Raw genomic sequence first — 13,331 nt, forward strand, 5'->3', positions numbered from 1 at the left:
CAAAGCATTTTATCATACCAAAATACTAAAATATCCTCTAGTAGTACATCCTTATATGAAATACAGGTGTTCAAGTCACTTGATCCTGCAGGTCCTGTGGCCGCAATTTTTGACTTAGAGACTTCAAATTTAATACTTAAGCTTTCCTTACATGTCTACATAACGTATTCAAATTTCATAAAAATCCGCCGCCGTTTTCCTGCCGACCGCCGACTGCAGCGGCTGGCAGCTGCCAAGTACAGCTGCGGCCGCTGAAATTTATATTTTGATATTTCTAATGTAAAATTTACATAAAGATTAACATATTCTGGAAAAAAAACTGTTCTTCTAGCTTCAAAAATAAGAAAATTACAGCCGTTTGAAATTTTTAAGAAAAAAAGACCTAAAAACAAAGGTTGTTAAATAAAAGGGTGAAGAAAGCGAAAATAGACTTAGACTTATAATAAAAGGTTGGAAATTCATTATTAAACAGGGGATTTGCACAAAAAAATTAGCCCTCTAGCTCTAATAGAAACTGAGGATGAACCTAGTAAAAGTGTCTGATTATGACAATAAAAAATAAGCCGATGAGAGGCCAGTATAAATTTTACCATTGGTTAATTACAGTGTATACTGGCCTCTCATTGGCTAATTTTTTTTACGTCATAATTAGAGTCATACACTGTGTCAAACCTAAAGCTGTTAAAAATGAATAAAATAAAAGGATGCTGCGCAAAATGTTACAAAAAATTGACGTCATATGATAATATAACCAATGAGAGGCGAGTATATATTTTACCATTGCATTGGTCAATTACAATGTATACTGTCCTCTCATTGGACACCTTTATAGTATGACGTCATTTTTTTGTACCATTTTGCGCAGCATCAAATAAAAGAAATGTTGATCCAAAACAGGCGCAATATATGACCTTTCACATTTAGGACTTTCAGAAGAAGGTAGTGAAATCAAAGTGTTGATATTCAATAAGTATTGCTTCATTGTCAAGATAAGCAAATTGCTTTCTGTTCTTTTGTAGCGCCTTGGCTGTGTTAATATTCCTGACCCAATTGGTTGATTTTCAAAGACCTAATTGAAAGTAAGCACAGAGCTGGATCATTAAATGTGTAGCCGTTGCCGGAGCCATGGCCGTAGTCGTGGCCGTAGTCATAGCCGTCGCCACTGTCAGTGCTGCTAATAAAAACCTTAGTTTTTAAATGTTTGAAGTTTGTACGTATTATTATTATTATTATTTTTTCATATTTTTACTGATAATTCAAAAAGTGGTTGTGATTTAAAGATCGCATATAGCCGTGGCCACGCGTAGCCAATTTGATTAAAAGGTTGGTAATAGGTTAGTAGCTGTACCTCTGGAGTGGAGACATACAGTTATTTAACCCTTCCCCCTCTATGGTTTTAATCTAATCTCTAGAGATTAATTGTAGCTTGTGGGAAAATTTTTTTTAAAAAATAAAACATGGGGAATTGTTTTTTTTTATTTCATTTTATTTTACTTTAAGTCAGGTTGGGTTAGGTGGGTACTGTACAGAGCTAATACGATATAAGTATTAAGTATAGTTAAAAGCGAAGCTTTTCTATAATTAGGGTCGGTCCGTCAGTACGTCCGTCCGTCCGTAACGGATAGCTTTTTTCGTTAATTTATGTTAGAATTGTCCTGTTGATTTCAAACTTTGCATGGTGATTCCTGTAGTAGTTAGGTACGATTTAAAAAGCGTAGCAACTCTATAATCGTTACCAGAATGTCCGTACGTCCAATTTAAACATGTCGATTTTTAACTTTTTTAACAACAAATTTTCATGTGATCTAATCATCCGATTGATCTGATTTTTGGTATATTAATTCCTGGGACAACAAAGTATAATGTTATAAGCGAAGCAACTCTATCATCAAGTCCTTAAAATGTAAGTATGTCCATAAAAATTATCCTGTATCAAGCAGTTTTTCAACAAATTTACTTACAATTTTGGTTCGACTCTTTATATTTATATTCTGATTATTCAGTTCTGACACTATACAAGTGTTAATGTCCGTTTGTCCTACCGTTTCAGTGCTTCGCTTTTATGGATGTTGTCATCCTTGTTTTTATAGGGTTAGGTATTGGTTTCTTAGGGACAAGGATGTATACAGTCTAGTCGTTTTGTAAGCATATGAACCCAGAGAGAGTGGGGACAATGGGCTGTTTATTACACTTGTAACCAAAGTTTTATAATAACGTTTTCTTATGCGTTGCCTTGATAACTTTTGGGACTTTTAATTGGTTGATTCATTAAGTTGGGTGTTCAAAGGTTACAACTACTAAATAAGTGGTAATTTTATGTATTATCATTGGGATGTGCGTCAATTTATTGGCCATTTTCTTATCCCTATAGATCCTGATATGAACACCCCCTCCCCCCACCTTACTTTTAATTTAATTTAAAAAATGGAGTAGGAAGTTTAAATGCTCATAAGGCACATTGCAGCAAAGCACAGGTCAAATACACTGCCATCCTATCATGTATCTAACTGAACAAAGTACCAAAATTTTTAAAATATTACCCAAAGTTAAAAATAGTACCCAAATTTTTTAAATAGTACCTAAAGTTTTAGAATAATACCCAATGTTTTAGAATAGTACCCAAAGTTTTAAAATAGTACCTAAAGTTTTAAAATGATACCCAATGTTTTAAAATAGTACCCAAAGTTTTAAATAGTACCCAAAGTTTTAAAATAGTACCAAATTTTTTAAAATAGTACCCAAAGTTTAAAATAGTACACAAAATTTTTAAAATATTACCTAATGTTTTAAAATAGTACCTAAAGTTTTAAAATAACACCCAATGTTTTAAAATAGTACCCAAAGTTTAAAATCCAATCTTGTACCTAACTGAACAAAGTTAAATAATTAATCTGAACTAAGGTATTGAAATTAATATAATCTGCCAATAATATTCAATTCAATGTGCCCCATTCCAGAGATCTAAAGGGATAAGACAATGGCCGATAAATTGATGTATATCCCCAATGATGATACACAAAATTACCCCTTCTGTAGATTAAAATTAGTGGTTGAAATGTTTGAACCTAATTAAGTAACAAATAAAAATTATCTAAAGTCCCCAAAGTTGTTAATCCAACGAATAAGACTTTAAAGAATATAACTTTGGGGACTAGTGTTATAAACATCCCATTGTCCCCTTTCTCTCAGGTCTCATTCAGTCATACCAGAGCGGAAGCTAGGGAACATTGTACTGTTTATTACACTGGTCCCCAAAGTTTTATAACAATGTTTTCCTATTTGTTGGCTCTGGGGACTTTTGTTGTATTTTGATTTTTTTTTGTTCATTAAGTTAAATGTTCTAACGTTTCAACTACTATTTATGATCTACAGAAAGGGTAATTTGGTGTATCATTATTGGGGATGTACATCAATTTATCGGCCATTGTCTTATCCCAAAGGCAATCAAAAAAGAAGTGTGCCCATCCATAGTCAATTTTTTTCCATTTCATAAATTTGCAATTTTAATGGTTTACGAAAGGATCTCGCTAGCCAATGAACCAATATGGTTCTCCTTCAAAATGCAGCATCTCATAGCTCCTGGGAAGCTTTATAGTTAATAAATGGATGGGTACCACCACCCTCCCAAGATAAATTTATCGAAATTATTTTTAACCTATCCTTTATAAAAGCGAAACTTTTCTATCCTTAGGGTCGGTCCGTCCGTACGTCTGAGATGGATAGCTTTTTTCGTTAATTTGAGCATGTTAGAATTGTCCTATCGTTTTTAAACTTTGCATGATGATTTCTATAAGAGTTAGGTACGAGTTAGAAAGCAAAGCAACTCTCTAATCTCTAAGTATGTACGTCCATTTTAAACATGTTGATATTTTTACTTTTTTAACAACAAATTTTTATGTGATTCAATTATTCGATTGATCTGATATTTGGTATACTGATTCCTGGGACAACAAAGTATTATATTATAAGCAAAGCAACTCTATAATCAAGTCATAAAAATGTAAGTATGTCTATAAACATTATCCTGTATCAAGCATTTTTACAATACTTACAATTTTGCTTCGACTTTTATAATTTATAGCCTGAATATTAAGTTCTGACACTAAGTTGTGTTAATGTTCGTTTGTCCTACCGTTTCAGTGCTTCGCTTTTATGGTTGTTGTCACCCTTGATATCTACAATGATAATAAAAGATAATTAGGGGAGCATATAACTCAATTGTTTTACTCAGGTCCTTTAAATCCTTTCATGGATCTATCAGAAGCATTACCGTAAAGGAGAGTCATATCAGTTCAGCGGTTAGCGAGATCCTTTGCTACAGACAAAAAGCTTTCTTTATATAATAGGATACCACATAAAAGTTCTAGAAATTATATTCCAGTAAGGCTAAAACTTACATGATATTTTACAAAGGCATTAAAACAGGGATCTAAAGGGATTATCGAAGAATTGATGTACATCCCTAGTGACGATACACAATATTACCCCTCCTAATAATTACTATTAGTGGTTGAAATGTGTATACACTCAACTTAATGAACTAACCAATCAAAATTCAGTAGTAGTCTCCAAAGTTGCTAAGCCAACTAAAAAGAAAACTTTATTATAAAACTTTGGGGACTAGTTTAATAAAAAGCCCAATGTCCCTCTTTGAGTAAAGATCAAAACATTTTTTATCAAAACATTTATTATATTTTAACATCTGATAATAGATCATAATTTAAATTTTTATAATTTCTCAATTTTATTAATATATACATACATGTTTTAGAAAAAATAATTTTTCACAATAAAAGTTTATTCTTTATTCTTTATCCTTTAATTACTTTTTGTTATTAGTTTGGGTACTATTCTATAGTTTGGGTACAATTTAGATCTAGTTCACTTTACGGTGAAATGTTTTTGGTAACGATTTTTCCCCAAAATGCGCGAAAAAATGATGTCAAACTTTTTTCTTTAGTGACGCTTTACCTCTGCATTATTGAAACATGGCTACTCCAGATTATTTATAGGCCTTCTTGTGCTGGTTTAAACAGTGTGTGGGCATGCCATGTACGTTCAGACGTTTGGCAGCTAGCAGCCTTTATAGATTTTTGGCAAATATCGTTACTAGGAACAGCTTATCTTTATAAAAGATAACCCTTTTTTGTTGAAAGATTTTACTTATCTTTTTTTCAGACTTTGCTATTTTTAAAATTATTTTTATAAAATATAAGTTTATTAATAAACATTTCTTATGAAAAATTATTTGTTTTGTAAATTTTAAATTATATGTTATAATAAAGTTTATTTTTTGTATATTTTTCATAATTTATGCTTAAATGGTAATAAAAGTAATACAGCATGACCCTCAAAAAAGTATTTTTAAGCATCTGCAGCCCCTATTTCTCAATGAATTTTAAAAAAATGCATATGTCCTTGTTCTCCATAGTATTCCACATAAGTAGATATAAAAATATTTTTTTTACCTCCATTAACACCGGAGATTTTTAGAGCTAAAGTTTTGAAAAAGTGACTGAGAAAAAGAATTTTTTTTTGTTTCTCTTATTTTTTGGATGGTTATATTATGTTTTTCTGGCAACTGAATAATGAGACACAAAGAAAAACAAGTTAACTAATAATTTCTTTTTTATTCCACCAAAAAATATAAATTTTTAATGGCAAAAAATACTACTGAATGAATTGATAATTTGCAAATTTTAGGTTATTTATTAACCCTTATTTGAGAAAAGGATTAATTATGACAGTTGCTCCGCCTACTTTTCTGACATCTCAATAATTTATTAGGGGGTTAATTAAGCTTTTTAGACAAAAAAAATCATTATGTTTTAATTTTATTTTCTTCATAACTTTTTTGTTATTAAAGTTAGGATTGTGAAACAAAAACAATTTTCCTGCTATATTCATAAAGATTTATTTGGTTTTTTAATCTTAAAAAATTTTGCCTAATAAGTAAGTTTTTCAAAATATCATTAAACTAAAAAGACTCAAAAAATATGTGTAAAAAAATGCTTTTTACTCAAAAACTAAATTTTTTATGTCATTTTTGTATAAAGTTTCTGCTAGTAACAAAAATAAAAGGATTTCTACCTTAATTTTGCTAAAAAAGTCGTTTCATGTTAAAAGTTACTTTTTCCTCAGTCACTTTTTCAAAACTTTAGCTCTAAAAATCTCCGGTGTTAATGGAGGTAAAAAAATTTTTTTCATATCTACTTATGTGGAATACTATGGAGAACAAGAACATATGCATTTTTTTATAATTCATTGAGAAATAAGGGCTGCAGATGCTTAAAAATACTTTTTTGAGGGTCATGCTGTAGAATGTCTATCTGTCTGTTTGTGTAGCAAAGCATCTTGCTAACAAGTGGGCTGATATGGTTCTCCTTAACAGTAAAGCTTCTTATAGGTCCAGGGAAGGTTTATAACTATTTTGGAATAGAACACCTTCAACTTTCTAAAGAAATCACCCCTGGAAAAAAATAAAACCTCAAAGTTTTTTTTTAAAAACTAAAATGTAAAAAGTTCCCCTAGAAGCTGAAAGTAAATCTTACTTATTTTTGCTAAAATAGTTACTTTTTTTCTCAGTCACTTTTTTGAAACTTTAGCTTTAAAAATCTCCTTTGTTAATGAATTTAAAATTTAAATTTTTATATATTCTTATGTGGAAATGTATAGAGAACAAGGACATATGCACCTTTTTTATATATTAGGAAACATGGGCTGTACACCCTAAAATTACTTTTATGTGGGTCATACTGTCTAAAAATCTCTGATTTTAAAAAAGTAAAATTTAAATTTTATACATTCTTATGTTGAAATGTATAGAGAACAAGGACATGTGCACCTTTTGTTGATATATCAGGAAAATTGGGCTGTACACCCTAAAAAATAATTTTATTTTGTCAGCCTTACTGTAAAATAAACTGTATAATAACACAAGCATTCAACAATTAAACAAGCTCTTAAAATTAGTTGTTAGTCACAAAAGCAAAATTATCATAAATAATGTGAAACTTTGAGCCCTTGAAGGAAATAGGAAACCAGGTTTATCAAGCAAGTAAAATACCCAAGATGCACCGTTAAACTTTTTTCTCGAATTCATTCGAATCCGGTGGATAGGAACTGGTTCTCATCCATGCAAAAAAACTATGTCTTGCATCGTATTATATCCAGCTTTCTACGAAATATAAAAATGTACAATCAAAATTAAAACCAGTTTTTTAGCCAGTGCCTTTGGCACCTTTGGGCTAAAAAAAACGGTTTTAATTTCATATAATTGTACATTCTATATTCGCGGAAAGCTGTTTATAATACGATGCGAGAAATAACTATTCTTTTGATTATCCCACTTTATTTACCCCTACTTTGCCCAGTCCCCTTCAAATTAAAACAATAAAATTCAAAGTTTCCCTTTATTTGTAATAATTTTGCAAAAAAAAATGATATGATTATTTTCATATTATTTTTGAAAAATATATTGAATAAAAAAGACTTTATTTATATTTTACTCAAAAAATCTCAGTTTGTAGTTTTAGTGGAGTGGAATAGTTTTTTTTTAAAGCATAGTATTATAGACATTTTTCTGCAGATAATAAAATAAAAAAAATTATATAATTAATTCTATTTGTAGGCCCAAAGGGATTATTTTTTTTACCTTATTTTATTATCCATAAAAAATTAACTATAATACAATTGAAAAATACATGATTTTTCAGTATGGCCCAGAACCGGTTCAAATCCAGCTGAAATTGACCGGGTTCTGATAGTCATACTGAAAACAACTTTAGATTTTTGTACTTTTAAAATCTTAATAAATTTCACTGATTTTGTAATTTTCTATGTCATACTAGATTCAAAGTAAAACTCTTTAAACTTTTAATATTTTTTCAATACTTTGGTTTCTTTATGAGTTTTAAATCTCTTATAGGATAAATGTTACAAATTAACATGCTTCTTAAATGTAATCAAGACTTTTTAATATGTCACATTAGAGTACTAAACATTGATTAAGAATTATCTTGAAGAGTGTCAACAAAAATCTAGTTACTTATTTTTTCATTCCACTAAGAGTATATACAAAATCAAATTTAGATAGTCTTGTTTATGTTAAACATAAAAATGACCTTTTGTGTGGACTTCTATATTAAAGAACCCACTTAATTTTTTCAGGTGGATGGATAACCCCCACTTTCAAAATCACATCTGCCCTCTAAACAAGAGGGATAACTCATTGTAATCAAATATTTTAAACCATAAACATTAAAAAAAAAAAAAAATTACTTCACTTTTAAGGTTTGAAAAAGAAAAAATGTATTTTTATTATTTCAAAATCTTTGGAGACTCTAATACCATATTAGTTGTTTTGTGTCATTTTAAAAAATCTATGATTTCTATAAGTGAGGGCATGTTAATATTATTACAATAAAGCTTTATAAAAAATAACAATAATATTTTTAATTATTTTAATAAGATGATATTTATTTAAAAGGGTAGAAAGGGTATTTGGGTAAAGAATGGAAAATTAATTACTATTCTTAACATACTAAAGAATTTAAGTTTCTTTCAGAATTTTCTCAAGTTTTGATAATTCTACAAGAAGACCTTTCGCGACACTGCCTCTTAAGCGTTTTGTTGTATTTTCACAGTAGCATTTGATAGGTTTTGTTAGGTTAGGTAATTGCCCAGCAGGGTTAGACAATTGGCCTGCAGGGGCAAATAGGAGAAAATCTACTGAAAAAATACAATGAAACGCCTCTTAAGAGGCATTGCCATGAAAGGGACTATATCCCAACTTGAGAAAAAAGTAATTTTTTCAGCATAAAAAAATTTTTTTTTGCTGTTTATGTGATAAAACTTTTCAAACCCTGTGCAATATTTTTTTACATTAACAATAGAACAGATTTTAAAAGATATGAAGATATAATTTTAGATATATATATTATATATGTAATATACTTATATTTTTAAAACTCAATGATAGATGCAACTTAAATTCATAAAAATTTACCACCGAATGTTCTAGAAATTATTAAAAATTATAATTTTTTTTGACGAATATTAAAAATGAGTTTAAGTTGTTTCCTTCATTTTGAATTTGGCACAATAATCTTATAAACATTTAAAGCAAGTATTTAGACCCATATACCCTTACCACCCTTCCTTAACTTACTTTTGCTCAAAAATATTGATAATTTTGATTAAAAAAAAACAAGCTGAACTAAGAAAAGCTTTGATTTAGTAGAAAACAAGGTTCGGGTATAAAGGGTTAAATAGTACAATCAACACAACAAATGGTTTCTCTAACATAATGATACCAATGTTACAGCAGAGTTTGTGCTGTGAGTTTAGTGTAAAAATCATTTCCAATATGGCCTTGAAAATGATTTACATCCACTGCATTAGTACAGGTTATTAGCCATACTGAAAAATCAAGTAACATATCATATTACAGAAAATTTTCCATTAATAATAAAATTAAAATAAAAATATTAATACCAGTATTAACATGTATTAATCTTTTAATTTTTATTTACTATTTGTTTAAAGCTATCTATAATAAGATACAATAAATAGCTATATTTCGATAGTAGTTTAATTTGGGGAGACTAAACAAATTACTACCAAGGCATTCCCCCAGATCTTACTATAAGCATTGAATGAAAAAAATTTAGACAATTTAAAGTAAAATTCGAACAATGGTGTCAAAATGTTGAAAAGAAACCTAACACTGTAATATTTCATACCAATATTTTTTTTTCAATTAAATTTTATTAAATCATTTTTAAAAATTCATATATTTTATATACTTCAATAATTACAATTAATATCAAAATATTGGTATATAAATTTTACAGTGTCTATAACAATTGACAATAGTAACAAAACTAATTTATATGCCAGAAAATTGACATTTTTATAAATATTTACAAAACCGGTTTTAATTTGTTTACATTTTAATTTGCAGCTACTCTATAGTCTGTAGTTTGTTTAATTAACAGTACAAGTTTTCTTTATACAATGCAAAACAGACAATTTCATTCTGTTTTGCTTAAATCTAGGAAAGTAAAGTTGAATATACATTAATTATATCATACTAAAAAAATGATTTTTATTACATAAAAACACTACTTTGCTTTAATCACCCTTGATTAAAAATATCAATTTTGTACATTTTTGTACTGCTATGCTTGTTATTATAAAATGAAAATAAATGTTTTTTAATTTTAAATTTATACAATATTGCACAAATATTTAAAAGGATATTGTGAAGGGAAAAAATATTTTACCAGCAAATTATTTAATTAATTCAAAGTATATTATTTTGAAGTTTTAAATGTAGGAAGATAAGGGTGCAAAATCAGGGAAAAGGGAATGTATTTTTGACAAACAATTCTCCACAACCCCCCTCCCCTTTTCCTCTCCTTTTCGACCCATCCCTCTTCAGTTCCATGAAAAAACAAAATATACTTCCACGATACTTTAAAAGATTTCGTGATTTTTTTGTAGAATTGATTGTTAGTATAGCTACCCCTGGGACAAAATAAGTTTTCTTTAAAATAACGTCATTACCTTTACACTTTTTACAACAATATAACTGATAAATTTTTGTTCTATAAAATTTTTCCCATAACTTTGCTAAGATTTTCCTAACAACAAGCAGATTTTCATATAATTAAAAATTTTGATATAGAAATATTTTTTAATAATGGCTAAAAACATGGAACAGTTAAATTACAACATAAATAATTTCTTATAACATATATATATATAATAAATTACATTATATATTTACAAATTCAAAAAAAACTTTTGATTAGGAGAAATAATTTTTTCTTTAATTTTGATTAACTTAATTAATAAAATTGATAATGAAAGTTAGGTATATGGGAATATTTTTTATAAAATAAAGCAATAAAAATTATTTTTTAGATGAAGTTAAGAGTATTCATTCAATGTGTGATATTATCTTATTTTCCTCAGAAAATAAAATAAAATTATAGGATTTATGTATTTCTAGCCTTAAAAGGCCAGGATTATTCCTATGATTTTATTTTATTTTTGTGTTAAATTTCTACAAGACTATAAATAAAATACACACTTTTTCAGTATGGCTCAGAACCAGTTCCAATCAAGCGGATTTTAATTGGTTTTGAAGCCATATTGAAATTTTTTGAATACGTTTAAATAATTATGGTACACTGACAAATGATTCTACGGTGGTTGAGGCATCCCCATTGCACTTCTTAGGTGGCATTCTAAATATATACAATTATAATTAAAATCAACCAAAAACATAATTTTCATAAACAATATCAAGTGATTCTGACTACTGAGGTAAATTGAAAAAACACAGAAAATAAGAAAAAAATGTCAATTCAAGTTTAAATGATATTGTAATTAGCAGATAGCTCAACTGACAGATAGATAGATAGAGAAATTAGACAGACAGATAGATAAACTAGCAGATAGTTAGACAGACAGATAGATAGACTGGAAGACAATTAGACTGACAGATAGATGGACTAGCAGACAATTAGACAGACAGATAGATGGACTAGCAGACAATTATACAGACAGATAGATGGACTAGCGGATAATTAGACAGACAGATAGATAGACTAGCAGACAATTAGACAGACAGATAGATTGACTAGCAGACAATTAGACAGACAAATAGATAGACTAGCAGACAATTAGACAGACAGATAGATAGACTAGCAGACAATTAGACAGACAGATAGAAAGACTAGCAGACATTTAGACAGACTGAGAGATAAACTAGCAGATAATTAGACAGACAGATAGATAGACTAGCAGATAATTATACAGACAGATAGATGGACTATCAGATAATAAGACAGAAAGATAGATAGACTAGCAGACAATTAGACAGACATATAGATGGACTAGCAGACAATTATACAGACAGATAGATAAACTAGCAGACAATTAGACATACATATAGATAAACTAGCAGATAATTAGACAGACATATAGATGGACTAGCAGATAATTAGACAGACATATAGATGGACTAGCAGACAATTAGACAGACAGATAGATAGACTAGCAGACAATTAGACAGACAGATAGAAAGACTAGCAGAAAATTAGACAGACAGATAGATGAACTGGCAGATAATTATACAGACAGATAGATAAATTAGCAGACAATTAGACAGACAGATAGATGGACTAGCAGACAATTAGACAGACATATAGATGGACTAGCAGATAATTATACAGACAGATAGAAAGACTAGCAGACAATTAGACAGACAGATAGATAGACTAGCAGACAAATGTGCCCAGATCAACAGACAACTTTTAGAGGTCGACCGATTTATTCTGTAGGTCAACCTACACAAGTACAACTAACAAATGCCTTTATAAAATCGGTCAACCTAAAGCTTCTTTAGGTCAACCTAAAATTTCAAGAGGTGGACCTATGTCTTTCGTGAACTAGGCTTTGGACAGACAGATAGATAAACTAGCAGATAATTAGACAGACATATAGATGGACTAGCAGACAATTAGACAGACAGATAGATGGACTAGCAGATAATTAGACAGACATATAGATGGACTAGCAGACTATTATACAGACAGATAGATGGACTAGCTCACATTTATATAGACAAATATCTTGACTAGCCGACTATAACAACTACCTAATGAAAAATTCAATAAAAGTACACAATGTCCTTCCCTCCCTGGTCAATTTCATTACCTAATTCCTTATTGGTACCGGATTAGGGCCAAATATCCAACAGACAACTAATCCTTTGATTGCACAACCTTTTCTTTAGAAGTCCAAGTGCATTTTAATGAGTTGCGCCTGATTATGGGCCAAGGCATTCCCCTCCTCTAACTATTATCAGTTGGCCAGACCTTAACCTATCTCCTTCCCAACAAGGATGACAACATCCATAAAAGCAAAGCACTGAAACGGTAGGACAAACGGACTTTAACACTTGCATAGTGTCAGAACTAAATAATCAGAATATAAATGTTTAAGAATCGGAGCAAAATTGTAAGTAAATTTGTTAAAAAAACTGCTTGATACAGGATAATGTTTATGAACATACTTACATTTTTAGGACTTGATTATAGAGTTGCTTCGCTTATAATATTGTACTTTGTTGTCCCAGGAATCAGTATACCACAAATCAGACCAATCGGATAATTAGGTCACATACAAATTTGTTGTTAAAAAAAGTAAAAAAATCAATATGTTTAAAATGGACGTACGGACATTCTTGTTATGATTATAGAGTTGCTACACTTTCTAACTCGTATCTAACTTCTACAGGAATCACCATGCAAAGTTTG

The 13,331-nt window shown here is 29.5% G+C and overlaps 1 protein-coding gene across 5 annotated transcripts in view; it reads right to left on the bottom strand.

The window, feature by feature from the left end:
• Nucleotides 1-8,320: 8,320 nt before the first annotated feature.
• The window catches only part of LOC145307188 (potassium voltage-gated channel subfamily B member 2-like), a 212,482-nt gene continuing 207,471 nt past the window's right edge, over nucleotides 8,321-13,331 (bottom strand). For 3 of the 5 annotated variants that reach the window (XM_080149552.1, XM_080149551.1, XM_080149549.1), the window contains one exon: nucleotides 8,322-11,255. In XM_080149552.1, the coding sequence (XP_080005678.1) occupies nucleotides 11,189-11,255 (67 nt within the window). In that variant the 3' untranslated portion in view covers nucleotides 8,322-11,188. Of the gene's footprint in view, nucleotides 11,256-13,331 lie in introns of all 5 variants that reach the window. The other 2 variants (XM_080149550.1, XM_080149548.1) reach the window with 2 other exon arrangements.

This window comes from Acartia tonsa, chromosome 15, assembly GCF_053477335.1.
Source record: "Acartia tonsa isolate MP-2025a chromosome 15, ASM5347733v1, whole genome shotgun sequence".
Lineage (NCBI taxonomy): Eukaryota > Metazoa > Arthropoda > Copepoda > Calanoida > Acartiidae > Acartia > Acartia tonsa.